Source organism: Balaenoptera borealis (genome assembly GCF_965194805.1).
Source record: "Balaenoptera borealis genome assembly, chromosome: 5".
NCBI classification, from domain to species: domain Eukaryota; kingdom Metazoa; phylum Chordata; class Mammalia; order Artiodactyla; family Balaenopteridae; genus Balaenoptera; species Balaenoptera borealis.
Window position 1 is genome coordinate 2244756 of NC_138862.1, and position 17718 is coordinate 2262473.

General features: G+C 46.3%; 1 protein-coding gene across 6 annotated transcripts in view; it reads right to left on the reverse strand.

The window, feature by feature from the left end:
* TRAPPC10 (trafficking protein particle complex subunit 10) overlaps positions 1 to 17503 on the reverse strand; it is a 92689-nt gene extending 75186 nt beyond the window's left edge. For 4 of the 6 annotated variants that reach the window (XM_082393489.1, XM_082393492.1, XM_082393491.1 and 1 more), the window contains exon 1: positions 17254 to 17503. In XM_082393489.1, coding sequence (XP_082249615.1) covers positions 17254 to 17320 — 67 coding nt within the window. In that variant the 5' untranslated portion in view covers positions 17321 to 17503. Of the gene's footprint in view, positions 1 to 11990; positions 12096 to 17253 lie in introns of all 6 variants that reach the window. The other 2 variants (XM_082393490.1, XM_082393488.1) reach the window with 1 other exon arrangement.
* Between the last annotated feature and the right edge of the window lie 215 nt (positions 17504 to 17718).

Sequence of the window (17718 nt, forward strand, 5' to 3'; positions counted from 1 at the left end):
GTGCCGAGTCCTAACCACTGGACCACCAGGGAATTTCCTTATTTGGATTTTAGATGATCAACACTAAGACAGTAAAAAGCTGGTTATTTTTGAAACAACGCTAATTTTCAAAGAAGTCGATTATACCTAAAAATAGAAATGTGTAGGCTAGACAGTCTTTTAGACCCGAGATGCTATCACTAAGATGAGAGTCTAAGCAAAGCTAAGTAACAGGCCCAGACAGACGCATGAGGATGCGGCAGACCCAGCTCGGCCGGCTGTGGCCAGGGCCAGGCACAAACTGTCAGTTACACATCATCTGTTGCACCCTTCACCAACCTAAAGAGCAATGAAAACTTTCAATCATTTTACGCACAAAACTTTTATTTTAGGGTCCACTAGAACTGCAAATCCACAAAGTTACTTAGTGTCAAAGCATTTTTAAAATTCAGATTTTCAATTCTTAACAGTCAATTGCAACCAGAACAGAATCAGTCTTAACGTTGATACGTAAAGAGCAGAGGACTGAGTCCACAGCCCTGCTCGGTGTGAAAACGCCTCCCGCAGACAAGCAAGCAGTGAGTGCTTCATCCTCCTGAAAGTCTACATCCAAACCAAACCGCGCAAAGTGGTTCCATCAGGGGGAGGAGATTTCAGAGGGGCTCACAGTCTGCATCTCAGGAATGTGGGATGTCCAAACTAGACTAAAATAAAGGCACATATTCTCTTAATCTAGAAGAAAAATGTTTGCATCTATGTTCAAAAAGCCATACACTCGTTGTTGCTAATGTTCCTATAATGTTTATGTAATAATTTTTTAAAGATTTTAGGACTCGGTTATGACATAAGATTGAATTTGGCACTAAACAGTCTGCAGAAAAAGTAGCGTAAGTTACCAAACGTGGTTTGAATGCTCCAGAGCTACCAATTATGCCTCGGGGGAAACTGAAAAAAGTCACCTCTCATTTGGGAAGGACACAGGGTTTTCATACTTATAGAATCATTACTTCCAATGGTTCTCTCCCAGACGCATGTTTCGGGCAGTCGGAAATCTACGTAACTGGCCTACTCCCTGGGGCCTGGGAACATGTTACATTACACAGTGAGGGAGAATTGAGGCTGCAGGTGAATTAAGGCTGCTAGTCAGCTGACCTTAAAGAGATGATCCTGGATTATCTGGACAGGCCCATTGTACAAACAAGGCCTGCTTTTAGCTGGTCTAACTGGGAGCAGTACTTGTTGGACTTAATCATTTGGTTTTCCGGAAGGAGCTCTTAATAGAGGACTCCCTTCCAACCCCACCATATACACATCACCTTCTTTGGATGAAGACCGGCCTTTGGTGTAGTTGGCGGTGGTTCATTTCGCTTGCCCCACGATCTCTTCCATTCCACGTTATTGTACAGTATCTACTTTTCACAGCCCATCACAACTTGTTGTAGGGAAGAGGGAGGCGGAAGAGCCACAACCAAAGAGATGGCATCACGAGAAAGACTGAACTGGTGTCACTGGCTTTGAAGGTGGAGGGGCCCAGAGAGCCAAGGACGCGGGCACCTCTAGAAGCCGGAAAAGGCAGGAAACGGATTCTCCCCTGGAGCCTCGGGAAGGATCAGCCCTGCCCACATCTTGATTTTAACCTAACTAGACCCACCGTCAGACTTCTGGTCTCCAGAGCTCTGAGAGAATATCTCTGTGTTACTTTAAGGCACAAAGTCTACGTAATTTGTTACAGTAGCCGCAAAAAACTGACACAACTATGAAAAGAGTATAACAGACTTAAAAGGGAAAAATAAAAGCATTTGATTTGCGCTGCCGCCCCCCTGCCCCCCCCCCAAAAACTATGTAATCTGATCTGATGATCCGGGAGGATGTGCTAACTATAGAGGGTTTGGCCCCAGGTGAGAACTAGCTAACGAAAGTCAAGAGAGGGCCCGTCTGTTTACCGTGCATTCGCGGACAGCACTCTGCACAGGCGCCCCGAGCCCTCCCAGCAGCCCCGGGACCGAGGGCCACCCCACACGTGGGGGCCCAGGCACCCAGCATCTGCCCACCCGGCTGAGTCAAGCGGCTCCCGGGCACCAGAGCTGGGCCGAGCCGCACCGGGCAGCCCACTCTGAACTCAACGTTCCTGGCTGCCGCTCCGAGCTGCTTCTCTGCCTCCTCATTTTATTGTTTCCTACGGAATCTGCAGTGACTGTGTTGACACCGCTTGGCTGAAAACATAGGTTCCAGAAGACCTTCCACCAACAAGAGTGCACCTTTCTGTCACTGGCATCCCACTGTTACCAGTGCTTAAACATGCAAACTGTGAAGGTCCTAACACAGAAGTATGAAAGGATCAGGAAATTACAACCATGAGAAAGTGGCAAATAAAACCCAGTGTTCAGCCAATCTGCCGCTGAGGTACAGCTTTCCTAAACAGCTGCGACCACATATTTTCAATATCAGTATCTTTATTTGGAGACTTATGTTGGATAAAAGATCTTAAATAAAGATTTTAAATATTTGTTGATACTCTCATACAGTACAATTCTTCTTCAAATTCTTTAGTGTAAGTAATCTCAGTAAAAGGAAAGAGTAACTTTTCTAATAAAATGCATCTCGCGTTCTATCTTAAATTGTTGAAGACATCCAGACCACTTAGTCTGTTAATACGATGGCTGCCCTCAACTATCTAGTGGGCAACGTCTTACCTTAAACACAAAGGGTCAGGTTTATCCCTTAGGGCTCCACAGGCCCCACAGCACTAGTGGGTGGACTGCGGCTCCACGAGAAGAAGGGTGGTGTCGACAGAGGGTCTGCCTTTGGCTCATCCGCACCTGACGATCTCCTAGCTGGGTCTCTGGAGACTGGGCCGCTGTGCAGTGGCCGGACTCGGACTAGGTAACCTACCTCAGGCCCTTCCAAGCAAGAGATGCTATGATTTTACTTCAAAAAAATCAGAGGAAATATATAATTTATCTAACATTTGCTTTATATAAAAGTTTATAAAAACAGCCATTCTTTAAATATGCTGTTAACAAAATAAAGCTACGCTTCACAGTTAGGCAGCTGACTCCCAGTTGAAAACAAGAAGTGTTAAGGAGGGCACTGTCTTTAACCCTAAGCACACGTGCGCTCACCCTCAGACCGTACATTCCTTAATTTCTCCTCAGCAGCTTCTGGTACAACAGACCTTCAAATGGACAAAAAAATGTCCAAAGTCACAAACTGGGAAGTCATTGCAGCCTATTCAATAATATGTAAAACGTATTTGCCATAATTTATGTGTAGTGTCAATGTAGTAATAAAATTGAATTAATGCCTCAAATTGGTAGCTCTTTCATGGGGAAAACTAATATCAAATGTGTACTCCTGGAACACGGAAGCCCTCCCCAGGGGTCTTCCCAGCGTATCTGTACATGAAAGGCTTTCACATTTGGGGGGGGGCGGGGCAGGGAGTGAAGGCTAATGAGAAAGAACAAAAAAGACCCAGATGGTATCCAGATTCTGCAAGTACTGATAGAAAGTAAGGTTCAGCCTATGCCCGAAAACAACCAGGCAACGGATGGCCCATTTCTATGCGTAAACACTGCGCTGCCTTTACTGGAAGGTGCATACTGGGAAGAAAAGCAAATGAACCCTCCCACAGCTCTGCGCCGCAGAGGCCAAGCTTAAAGAACAGTAATTCCTCCAGTCGACATGATGGGAATCGCCTACACTTGGTCGTCAGTTGTCACAGACCCCCTGCGTCAGGCCTTCCAAAATGACGGTGATGTTAAATCACAACTCAGCACGCCCTGCCATGTCATCACTAGCTTTCATGTTAGGCTGTTCCATCCAGCTTTCCCCCGAGCCTGACTGTGACAGACACACGTGCTCCCCTCCCCCACCCTGTGTCCCTCACTCCTGGTACCCAGTCTACGCAACAGTCACCACCCCGCAGGTGTGACCAAAGGGACAAAGTACAATGTGTGAGTGTTAATCAAGTTTCATACTGTGGGAGTTTGCAGAAAAGGAACCACAACCAATACACAGAGACCACTCACAAGATAGAAAGTCCCGAAGTCTTTCTTTCTGGACATGAAACAAGTTAGCACACATGCCAAGCGTTAAGGAGGTCTGAGTACACACTTCTAACCAGGGGGACAGCAGTCACCTTCTCTAGCACTCAGACACCACACTAGACTTAAAACTGAAGAGTTCCAACAGAAAAAAAAAGATTGGATAAATGCATCTAAATATGAGAAGACTGAAGAATCAGCCTTTGAAGGTTTACATATTTTTAAAATAAAGGAAATACAGTAAGACTGTAGCAGTTTGAATCACAGCATTTGCAAGTTCAGGAAGAGCTCTTGCTCACTCCAGGCACGCCCCTGACCCGAGGCTTTGGATAGAAGGGTTCCCAAACCGCTCTTTCCCTGGATTTCCCCTTCACCTCCTTAAGGTCTGTTTCTCTTTCTCAATGTGGTCTAACTGCAGTTTTCAAAAGGTGCGCCATTATGAAGGGGGTTTGAAAACATCTAGCAAGACTAAGTGTTTACCACAGTCCCAGCAATCCTTGCAGCGCTCTACCCCGACAGGTACACAGGGAAAATGAGAAGACAGACGCACACGCAAGGCTATTCAATGCAAGACTATGTCAAACAGCAAGAGACGAAACCATTCAAATTCCATGGGAGACCGGTGGAATAAACCACGGCACACGGACACGACAGAGTTCTAGGGGACTATAAAAAGCAATGGGAAAGATCTCCACACACTATGTCCACCAGGAAACGTTGAGGGAAAAAAGCAAAGTGGGCAAATGTGTGTGTAGTTTGTAATCTCTTATGTAAGAAAGGGAAATACAAATATGTATGAACGTCTCCTATAGAAGGAGACTATTTAGGTAAGGGCAGGGATAGGGTAGAGAGGACAGGGGTATACGCTAGATTGTTTTAAATGTATCGTGTTGGTAGACTTGCCTTTGGAAGCATGTATTTTATATACTTATAAAACAAATTTTAAAAAAGCTTTCCCTAAAAATATCAGGAAAAAATAAAACAAATGAGGTTATTAAATGTATGCGCAGTTGGCAGAAATTTGACTATTCATTCCTAGTGGGGTAACATATCCAAATTCCACAAAGAACTACTGAAAAGGTTTTAAGTCTGTCTTCACTAGTCACACTGTTGATGGCAGAGTTAAAGTGTTATTCAGAGGCTGTGGAAGGTGGAGTAAGCAGTTCCCCGGACCCGCAGCACCAGCACCGTCCGGGTGTCTCTTGCAAGTGCTGGCTCCCAGGCCCCACCCCGTACCTGCTCAGTCAGAAACTCTGGGGTGGGGCCTGGCCTCAGGTTCCAACGAGCGCTCCACTGGATTCCGATCCAGTCTGAGAACCTCGCTCTAACACTATCATCCCCAAGCATCCCTGAAAACTGGAAGAAAGAAAACATAAAAGAGCAGGAAGAAAGCAAATATAGAGGACAGAGCGGTTAAATAAAACCTTGAAGTCCTGAATTTGAATTGAAAAGATCAAAGTGAACTCAGGAGGTGCTTCCACCTTTAAATTCCTAGCTCTGCCCCCTGAAAAAGCCCAGCAGCAACTTGAAGCCCAAGCACACAGACTGGGGTCTCCAAATACCATCTCCCACTAGAAGGAATCAGGGCTCCCTGGAGAATGGCTACTCCAGGTCCAGGGCAGGAAATGCATAAAATGAGTCTGGAACATTGCGTCATACCACAGAGCAAGGAAACTAACAAAGATTCCTACACTCACAAGCCCGCTGGCAAAGAGGGAACCTGCCCATCAGTAAGGATAACAAGTGCGATGGACTGAAACAAACCAAGTATGTTTACATCCTTAAGTTCATAATGATACTATAAAAATAAAATAAAATAAAAATAAGTAAAACCTAATTGGTCACCAATAAAGAATACCAGTGAACTAACTCATTTTGAGAAGTTATGTAAAGGAGAAGAATCAAGCATTTGGTCTGCCTTTCCTATACAAACTATACCACTGGGTAACCGAGTAACATAAACAAATGTGTGTGTGTGTGTGTGTGTGTGTGTACACAAATACACACTCTTTACAGAAATCTTTCAGATAGTAAACGGTAAAATTAGAATAAATAGCACGGTTTTGCAACCCTTAGGGAATTAATGATGTGAGAATAAATATCTGCTAACATCACAAAGAGACCACCATACATTACTGCGCCTGCTGACGGAAGAACACACCACCACCTGTGCAAGTCTTGCCAGAAAAACCCAAACTGCATTCTGACCCAAACTCAGGCTCTGACACCCTACAGGAAACAGAGGACAGAGGATGGTGTTCAAGGACACCACAGGACACAGCTGGCACAGTCCAGGGAGGGGACCACAAGACACACCCCCTGGGCTCTTCAAGAAGCTGCAAGGAACAAAAGAGGGATGGGGGGGAAATCAAGATTTCAAGAGAGACTGAAGACATTTATCTAAAAACATAATTCAAAGAATTTTTTAAAAAAAGACATTTCAGACGTGTTGGAAATGTAAACGCTGAATATTTGATACTAAGGAATTGTTTTATTTAGATGCCATAAAAGTTTTGCAGTTATGCTTTTTAGAAGTCCTTATCTTTTAGAGATCCATACTGTCTTAGCTGAGGCTGCCGTGACAAAACACCCCAGATGGAGCGGCTTAAACAACACAAGTGTCTTCCTCGTTCTGGAGGCTGCAGTGCAAGGCGCCTGCCTGCGCCCCCGGGGCGGGCTCTCCTTCCTGACTTGCAGAGTGCAAGCGCCCTTCCACTCTCTCCTCCTCTTCTTATGAGGCCAGTGACCCCACCACAAGGTTCCACCCTCATGACCCAAGCCAAACCTGACGACCTCCCAGAAGGTCGCATCTCCAAATACCACCACATTAGGGGCTTGGGCTTCACTATATGAATTTGGGCGGGACACACAAATATTCAGTCCATAACACATACATTTACCAATAAATGTGTGATGCCTGAGATTTGCTTCAAAATAACAGGATTGGAAGGAATGGGGGGCATAAAGAAGCAAGATTGACATTCATTCAATTGTTGAAGTTGAGTGACAGGTTTGTGGGGTTTCTTCACACAAATCTATTTCTTTTTACATATTTGCAAGTTTCTGTAATAAAAAGTTTGAAATGTTAACAACTCTGCCATTTCTCTTACCCTTTTCTCTTTCTCCTTTTTTGCCTAGCACGTATCACCTATTACATTACATAATTTACTATGTATGTACACTGTCTATCTCCTCTTGCTGGAACGTAAGCTCTAAGAGGGCTGGGGTCTTTGCTCGCAGGTGTAACCCAAGCACCTGCAACAGCGCCTGGCACAGAAGAGATGCTGAGTACACCTTCGCGGATGGCGAATCTAGCCCAACTCCCTCACGTTCTACGCTAGACAATTCAGGGCCCCCAAAGGACAGGATATCCTACAGCAGATGCAATGACGGTGCTGGCTGTCAAGTTCTCAGAGTATGAATTTAATTTTAGAATGAGGAAGATTACACTAAAAATTTCCAGTACGGCTGCCCTACTCAGTTCTTCGACTGCTGAACTAAAGGAAGTGATATTTTTATTTTACTTAACTCTATGGCAAAGGCTTTCTCCCAGGGGTGACTTTAGGGACAATCCCCCCTTCCGTGTGGGCAGACAGTGTCTGACACCCCGACCACGAAGAAAGGTCGTGGTGGAGGAGGAGTCGCCACCTGGCTGCTGGTCCTCGCCGCGCCACCAAACACTGAGGGGTCCTGGTCAGGCACAGCGAAATTGGCCCTCAAGTCTTCAACCTCAAAATGACCTGACGGCCCTTCCCACTGTGCACCTCAATGCCTAGAAACTTCTGAGCTGACCCAGCCAGACTGAGAGTGCCTACAAACGGTGAGCTACAGATGTAGTAAAAATTGTTACCACAGGGGTTATTGTTAGTTCCAAGGTTCTACCTAAAACTTCAGCTCTGAAACTTATGCAACAACTTCCAAACACTAAACAGATCTGTTAAAAATAAGAAAACTTCCAAACATATCCCACTCCCTGGTGAAACCAACGTCTAAGCCTATTGTCAGTTTCTTCATAATTTCTCTGCTCACTTTTTAAAAAATTTTGCAAACAAAGGCCTAAAATAATATTGAGGAATGAAACATCATGTAACACTTGTGCAGGAAGACAAAAGCATTTATTTCCGTAGGGGAAAAAAGAGGGAAAGAGAGATTGCAGAAAAGGTTCATCTTTTCCTAAGAGATCATCCCACCTTGTATCAACATCTCAAGCCCAAAATTCCAGATACCAGGGAACTGCTCCTTGGTCCGGAGCACAATGAGGACAAGCCTCCAAGGACAGAAGAAGTGATACAAAACCAAAGACACACGATGGATGCCGGCCGATGTGCACCTGAATGCCAATGCAGACACTGTAACGAAGGAGCTGAACGGGGCGCCCAAAAGATCTGTCCACGTCTTGACCCCCCCAGAACCTGAGAATGAACCTTATTTGGAAAAAGCGTCTTTACAGATGTGATTAAGCTCAGGCTCTCAAATAAGATCATTCCAGATCATATACAGATGGGACCTAAATCCAATGACAAGAGGTCACTTGTCAGGTCAGATAAGAAACAGAAGGGAAAACACAGGGAGAGAGAAAGCCGTGTGAAGACAAGGCAGAGACTGGAGTGATGTGGCTACAAGCCAAGGAATGCCAAGGATTTCTGGGAGCTGGAAAGAGGCAAGAAAGGATTCCCACCCCGCCTCCCCCCACCCCAAAGCCTTGGGAGGGAGTACAGCCTTGCTGATACCCTGATTTTCAACTTCTGGTCTCCAGAACTGTGAGAGAACAAATTTCTGTTGTTTTAAGCCATCCAGTTTCTGGTAACTTGTTACAGCAGCCCTAGAAAACTAATACATATGGTATAAAATACAAAAATAGAATGTACATCTTTCCTAGTGCTATACCAATTCATCTTTTAGGTATGTTTTTGGCCATACTTCTCATATGTCAAAGTAAACCCAGATGAACAAGCAATTCAGAAGAGGTCCAAGCACGAATAAACACATAAAAAGAACCTCATTAATTGTCAGGTATATAACACCAAAACAACTCTGATGGCCTTGGGCTGGGCAAAGAGTTCTCAGGTATGATATCGAAAGTACAATCCATAGAAAAAAAAAAAAAAGGTAACTGGACTTCATCGAAATTTAAAATGTTTGTACTTCAAAACACATTAACTGAAAGACAACCAAAGATCAGGACCAAATATTTGCAAATCATATATCTGATAAAGGACATATATCAAGAAAATATAGCGAAACCTTACAACTCATGCAAATGTACAGAGCAGCATTACTCATGACAAAAAGTTGGAAACGATCCTAATGTCCATCAACTGGCGAATGGATAAACCAGATGTGGTCCATCCACACAGTGGAATACTAGTCAGCAATAAAAAAAGGAGCAAATTATAGTTGGTGCAACACGGATGAACCTCAGAAACACTGCAGAGTGAAAGAAGCCGGACAGAAGACGGCATATTACGTGATTCACTTCTTTGGAATGTCTAGAAAATGCAAATTTATAGGGACAGAAAGCAAATTAGTGGCTGCCTATGTCTGGGGATAGGAGCAGAGATTGACTACTAAGAAGTTCTTGGGGTGATGGAAATGTTCTAGAACTGAATTACGGTGATGGCTGCACAACTCTGAATATTTACTAGCAGTCAGAGGATTGTACATGTACAATGGATATTAATTTTATAGTATGTAGATTAGAGCTCAATAAAGCTGTTCAGAAAAAGTCATCCATCAGACTGGCAAAAATTAAAAAGATGACTCCCATCCAGTGGGGCAGAGGATAGCTTTTTCACAGGGTGGTTCAGGAGCAGGTTTCAAAATTTAAACTGCTCCCCCCTTCTGACCCAGCAATTACACTTCCAGATTCCATTCTTTATAATGAAAATGTATTCCTGCTTTTATTTATACACATTTAAGGTTAAAGTTTCATTTCGAAAAGTTACAGCTGTATCTTCTTTCAAGGCTTCATCCAAATGCCAGGTTGACAGTCCCTCAATCCTAAATGTTCCACAGCAGAAGCTGAATCATCGACCCGAGAAAGCTTTGTTTTGGTCATAGTTAAATTTCTACTGACTTGTAGTAAAGAAAACATATCTGAACACAACTCAGAAGGACCATGTCGGGGGCTTCCCTGGTGGCACAACGGTTAAGAATCCGCCTGCCAGTGCAGGGGACACGGGTTCGATCCCTGGTCCAGGAAGATCCCACATGCCACAGGGCAACTAAGCCTGTGCGCCCCAACTACTGAGCCTGTGCTCTAGAGCCCGTGAGCCACAACTGCTGAGCCCGCGCGCCTAGAGCCCGTGCTCCGCAACAGGAGAAGCCACTGCAATGAGAAGCCCACGTACCGCAACAAAGAGTAGCCCCTGCTCTCCGCAACTAGAGAAAGCCGGGTACAGCAACAAAGAACCAAAGTAGCCAAAAATAAATAAATAAATTTATTTAAAAAAAAAAAAAAAAAAGAAGGACCATGTCAAAGATTATGGTCCCTACCATACCACTGAGCTTTTCTTCTACTGGATTAACATGTATTTCCTCAATTCAAAAACTCCAAACAGAGAATGTCCCATTATCAAAAAGAAAAAAACAAACTAAGGGCACAGCAGTTTACCTAAAAACAAGTCTGAGCGATCAGGATTCAAACTCTACAAAACGATCTCGATGAAGACGTGTATTTAAAGAAAGTAACTTTACACCATCAGAAGCGCCTACCTTATGGAAGCATTCAATGACATACAACACGGTTTTTCCTTTACAATAATGTTTACTCACTTATTGATTTGATTTCTTCAACAAATACGTCCTGAGCACCAACGACGTGCTCTGCACCGTTCAGGTGCCAGAAACACAGCAGTGATCGTAACAGATAAAGTTCCTGCAATTCTGAACCTCACATTCTAGTGTGCGGGCAGCCTGGGTTAGGGGTGAACAGAAACAATCAACCATGAAAAAACAAATGTCCTATCATGGGGGTGCTGAGCCAATAAGACTGAACAAAGTCAAAGCGATGCCAAACCCTAAGCAGGCCTGGGAAGTGGCACATGAGCAGCCCCGGGAGCGGGAGGGAAGCACCCAGGGGGTCAGGAGAGCAATGCGGGCACCACGGGAACAGGGGCTGCAGGGACCGAGTGGTAAAGGCACAGCCAGGAGGCCAGTGTTGGGGCCAGGGGGCGGTAGGCCGCAGAGGGTCTCAGAGCCCATGGGAAGGTCTGGGAATATTACGCTGAGAAGGTGGGTGGCCCCTGGAGGGGCCTGAGCAGAGGAATTACATGTTGTACTTCTCTCTTAGAGAGACTGCCTTCAACCCCAGAGAGAATGAGCTTCAAGGGCCAGGCTGGAAATGGGGTGGCCAGCTGGGAGGCTGCTGGGGTCCCAGGGAGAGATGAAGGGGGCCGGGGTTTGGGGGAGCAGCAGTGAAGGTGGGGAGAAGGGGCTGAATTCTAGATCAATTCAAAGACAGAATGCTATTTGCTGGTAGACTGAATGTCGGTTGTGAGAGAAAAAAAAGAAGTTGGGAATGACTACAAGGTCATCAATTTTAAATTTAAAAACCAAATATTCTCTAAGTGCAAAATACTGTGAATACATTTAAAATTCACGTTAAGAGCAGTTCCAAAGGAACAATTTCACTGAAGGCGAGGACAGAAGGGAGGAAAGACAGAAGGAAAGGTGATACAAAGGGAGGAGAGAAAGCCCAGGAGGCTGTGAGAGAGAGGGGTGATCGGGAGAATCTGAGGCTGCGTGGTCCCCACCCCGTGGTCTGTCATCTAGATCCGAAGCCCCCAGGCCAGAGCAGAGGGCCTGGAGATCAACAGGGAGCCCCTGGGAGACCACGCACCAAGTTGTGCAATCCATGTGAAAAGACACTCCACTCCGTCAACTGGCAAAAAAGTTTTTTTAGACAAAAAATTCTTTCGTAAGTCACTGGCCTTTTCAATAAAAGGTAACCAAGGTGGCCTTTCCTACCTCTTGTTGTGTGGACCAACCACCATGCTGTCAGTTCCTTTCTAGGGAAAGACCGGCTCATGTGTTATGTCTGCCATGCTTGATTACTTCAGAGATTCATCAGTGCTTAAATAAAAAAAAAAAATCAGACCCCTGAGTCTCATTTGCATAAACCAAACTTTACTAGAAACTCTTCAGAAACACATCTTGTAAATCAGGCACATGAGCTGACGTTCAAGTGGAAAAGGAAGCTTTTCACTTCTGAATTATTGGTTCAACTGAATCCACCCTAGAGTTGGGCTAACATACTAGTAACATGGGTTCCCAAATGTGTACCCAGGTGCCTCAGGGTACCCCAGCAAACCCAGAGAGGGCCCAAAGGATGTTCCAAATTTCTGAGGGGAAAGAGCAATACTGAAGATGTCCCAGGCCCCAGCTGAGTTAATCAGTCTCAATACTACATCGTGCTACAGTTCTTTCAATGACATCATTATCATCACAAAACAGGGTAACTGCTGTAATGAAAGGCCAAGAATCACCCCCACCCCCCACCCCACCCCCCGTCAAATAAACAAAGCAGCAGTGTCCAATCTGATTCCCAGGTTAGAGAAGTTGTGCAGTGCCCAACAGGTGCAACCATCCCTAATATGTTATTGTGGTTATCTAAGAATGAAATAAAAATTTTCTTCCAATTTATGTGTATTTTTTTTCAAGTAACTGTTAGGACATAATACTTAATAAAATTATTTGAACCTAACTACTTAATAAATAGGATTACTAAGTATTCTAGCCTAGAGGTGCCATGAAAAAATTACTGAAGACACTAAGGCCACCATGAACAGAGAAAACCGAGAAGTCTCTCCTGAGTAGCTAACATTCTTTTTGCACATTCATCACTCTTCTGAGTGCTTTACACATATTCATTCAATCCCCATATCAACCCTCTGAGACTGGTACCATCCCTGTCTCTATTTCACAGATGAGTAAGTAGACACACAGTAAGTCTTGCCTGTTTCTAACCACGCACAGGTAGAAGTGATTTCTTCTTCTTCTTTTTTTTTTTTAAATATTTATTTTTTTATTTTTATTTTTATTTTTGGCTGTGTTGGGTCTTCGTTGCTACACGCAGGCTTTCTCTAGTTGCGGCGAGCGGGGGCTACTCTTTGTTGCGGTGCGCGGGCTTCTCACTGTGGTGGCTTCTCTTGTTGCGGAGCATGGGCTCTAACCACGCGGGCTTCAGTAGTTGTGGCATGCGGGCTCAGTAGTTGTGGCTTGCGGGCTCTAGAGCACGGGCTCAGTAGTTGTGGCGCACGGGCTTAGTTGCTCTGCTCCACGTGGGATCTTCCCAGACCAGGGATCGAAACCGTGTCCCCTGAACTGGCAGACAGATTCTTAACCACTGGACCACCAGGGAAGTCTGAAGTGATTTCTAAATGAAGGGAAGTACAGGTACTAATGCCTCAGTCCCTGCCCTCCAAATACACCCCATGGAACCGAGGTTTCCTAGGGAGAAATGTTTCTCCCACTTCTCAATAGCTGATTCCCTACTGGCTTAAGGATTCAATATGGACCAAGACCTGCATTTATGTGTATCAGTTTAAAAAGAGGACATTTTAAGTTACTTTTCCGGCAATGAAACTGAGAGTGGTTAAATCACAAGCACCAGACTTTCACGCTTGATAGAAAATTGCAATGGGCAAATTTAAAAACTTTAACCTACAGGGGGGAAAAAAACAAAACCCAACCAGGTAAAAAGCATTACGGATCTGCTCAGTTATGCTGCCTTTTTCCCCCTTTGAAAATACATAATGTCGGATCCGGAACCCTAAATATAGAGATTGAGAAAAATTAAAGCAGCACCATCCGATGTGACTGGGTGAGAACAGATCATTCGAATGAACACTGTTGTTTTTCAGATACTACACAATTCCACGTTGATAGTTATGTGCTATCTTAGGTAGGATGCCAACAGCCAATAAAGAAAAGCCACAAATCAGTGGAATTACAATAGCTTTGTCTACTAAATGAGATAGCTGGAAAAGGAACATCTCTTTCCTAACATACCCTTGGATCAGAAACCTCAGTCTTTATTCCAAAGCAGAGAACTGATCCAGTGGTTAAAAAAAAAAATCTAAGCTCTAACTTAAATTTAGATCAAATGGATCTGCTGGATTTGTTTCAGTTTCACTGTGCATCTTCCATGATTAGTCAATTATACTACAGGTATTCACGTTGCTATGACCAGGTGATTTATCGCCCAACGTCATCACACCACTAGTGCCGCAGACTGCTCGCTGGACACCCCTGTGCATTTCAGACACAGCCTCCAGTACTCAGAAGCTTCACCAGGCCTGGGAGCCTAAGCAGACCCTCCACAGAGGCCGTCACTCTGCACCAAGAGGCAGGCAGGCAGCAGCTGCGGGAAATTTTAATTACAGACTAACGGCCATTAATACTTTTAGGTAGCTTCAGAATATTATTTAAAAAATTTAGCAAGGTTTTCAAGGAATGATGTATTCTGTTTACCCCTAATCTCTGGAGACTTTCCACTCTTCTCATGGCCACAAATGAACAGTTCCTAAATTTACCTGAACTGGTAACATTCTACATTCTTCTCAGAAAGGCTGATGCACAATTAGCTTTCACTCAAAGTAAAACGTTCTAAATCCTATGAAAAAAACTGAAAACGAGCACAAACTCTGCTATCATTTTACAATGAACAAACACAGACCTCCTCAGGTGCAATGGCTGGAAAAGTATTAAACAGACAGAAAACTAAAATGCTGCATACTAAGGGAGCTATGTACACAACAGCAAAGCCTCCAGATGGATTTTTTTTTTTTAAGGAATTCCTTTTTATTATTTTTTTTTTATTTTTGGCTGTGTTGGGTCTTCGTTTCTGTGCGAGGGCTTTCTCTAGTTGCGGCAAGCGGGGGCCACTCTTCATCGCGGTGCGCGGGCCTCTCACTGTCGCGGCCTCTCCTGTTGCGGAGCACAGGCTCCAGACGCTCAGGCTCAGTAGTTGTGGCTCACGGGCCCAGTTGCTCCGCGGCATGTGGGGTCTTCCCGGACCAGGGCTCGAACCCGTGTCCCCTGCATTGGCAGGCAGATTCTCAACCACTGCGCCACCAGGGAAGCCCCAGATGGATTTTTTTAAAGCAACTTTCCTACTACCTTTGTCTATATTGCTTACACTAGCAGCTCCCTTCAACACATGTACAGCTGAAAGAATGGAACAAGATAAAGAAAGTATAACGTGAAACCAGGACAGCAAGTGCTTTTACCGCAGCTTCAGTCCCAGACACACCAAAATGAAGTCAGCCTTCCTAAAACTTAAAAAATCTTTAACTTTTAAAGGGATCTTTATTTTTCAAGGTAACTTTCTCTGAAAGTTTACTGAAGCCACTTTCTTTTCTGAGACTCCAATGAATGAATGGTTGTGCCTTTTAAAACAGAGATACCATCAGTACAGACAACAGTTTTAAACACCGGAAAAACCTCCACCACCATAGCTTTTACAATAAATCTGTAGGAAAGGAAACTATCCTTTAGCTGTCTGTCATGCATGCGGGTATGAAACTAAACACTAGACCCATATCTCCAACACTACTAGGATAACGATTTACCTGTTTAGTCAAGGTTGAACTTTCTCTTCAGATGTGTATTTACATAACGCCCACAGAAGCACTGCTACGAGGTGAGAGCTAAGGGGCATGTATGAGGCATAATTAGACTTGTTAACGTCTCTACGGGCAATAGTGACCCAGCACTCACAGTGTGCAGGGCACGTGGGGAGGAGTCTCCAGGGTCTGGAAGACACCGAAACCTAACAGGAAGCCCACCCCGAGCCCGGCTCCTCTTCCCTGAGGGTACAGAAAGCACCTGGGAATTAACTGCAGGGCCTCCCGATCAGCTCTACACACACCTGTTCTCTCGACTAAAGGTGTAGGCTGGAGCAAGACTTGCAGCTGTCCTGGTGAAAAGAGAAAACAGCTTCGAACTATGCAAGTGTCCAAATTTAGATGTGACACCGTCCATTTCCCGGAGAAAATTTATCAGCTAAAGATAAAGCAACAGACTTCAACTTTAAATATACAATTTCTCAGGGATCTGACAAGAGAAAGCATACAAAGAGAGTATCCATTAATCAGAAAAAAAAAAAAAAATGAAAAAGAAAGAGAAAGAAACAAGAGAGGGCTTAAGACCTACAGAACCATCTACTAAGGCCTAAGTGCCTGCCCGGATGTTGCTGTAGAAAGAGTGCTTCCTTTCAAAGTGTGGAAGACCATCTGAAAAAATTAACTGAAGATAAGAACACTGTCAAAGGTCAAAAATCCTAACAGTCTGAAACAACTGTCTGCAAGTCATCAAAATGTCAGCCAACATTTCAACACTTTCCATAAGCTCAGTGTTTTTCAAAGTATTTAATTCCGAAGTTATGGCTGTAAAAATTAGAGGAAAATTTTCTGTAACAGAAAAACAATTCCTTTGTGGATGCGTAAATGTGGCGTCAAAAGAAAAAAAACCCGACACTCAAAATGAAGAGGCACCAGTCCAGTGGTCCAGAGCGTGGATGAGCTCACCGAACCTTTGCAGCCTCATCTGTGAAATGGGTTTCTGCTCTGTGCCAGCGTCTCGGAAGTGCCTGAGCGGCCTGCGGGGAAGAGCCCTGGGTCGCGGTCCCGGCCCGGCAGAGCCGCTGTGCCCAGGCAAGTGCAGCTGGGCACGGCCGACGGGTCCCCTGCGTCTTACACTACTTAACACGTTACTGAAGTACAAACCCCCATCTCCTAACAAACACGACAACCGCACGCAAACTTCGTCCACGCTCGCAACCGAGAGCCGAGAGACCCTCTGCAGAACCGGAGGAAACAGTGCGCCTGGAGGAGACCGTCCCCGCCGGGAAGGACCGGCCCGCGCGGGGCGAGCTGCCGAGCCTGCGGCCGGACGGGGCGCACAGCGGGGCCCCCTCGGGGCGCGCCCTCCGTCCCGGGCGCCCCGCGCCCCGAGCGCTGTCCAACTGCAGCCGGACAACCGGAAGAGCGTCCCCGAGGAGATCAGAGATCGCCTCCAGGAGAGAGAGATACGAGGTCGGCCCCGGGGAGGTCGGAGGTCGCCCGCGGGGTCAGTGCCCCGCCGCAGCCGCCGCCCCGGCCACACCTCCATTCCAGGAAGCGGCCCGGCCGGGAGCGCGGGGGCCGGGCCGCGGGGGCCGAGGGGCCGGCGACCGGGGCCGGGCTGCACGTCGCGGCTACTGCCCCCTCCCGCGCCGCCGGGCACTTACAGGTGACGATGGGCTTGTTCTCCATGGTGTAGATCACCGGCGACACCGGCTCCTCAGGGGCGTCCATGGGCGTCCGGCGTCACCGGCCCGGCCTCCTGCGCCCCATGGGCAGCCCGAGGCCGCGCCGGGCCAGCCCGAGCCTAAGCGGCGCCGCAACCGCGACAGCGACGCCCGCCCGGCCGCGCGAGGTAGCTCCCGAACCGGCCGCCCGCCGTCGCCGCCCGCCGGCCGCATCCGCTTCCGGTGCCGGCGCGCGGTGGTACCGCTTCCGGGGCGCGCGCCTTAAAGGGGAGGCCTTTCCGCCGCGCGGACGCGGTCCTCCGACTGAAAGGCGGTCCGGGCTGCGCGAGTGTCGGCGGAGGTATCCTCCACGCCTCGGGCCCGAAGTCCGCGCGGGCCGGACGTGGGCGGCTGTGGGTGCCGCGTGGGGCCCGTACCGTATGGACTGGACGGCCGGGAGCCGCC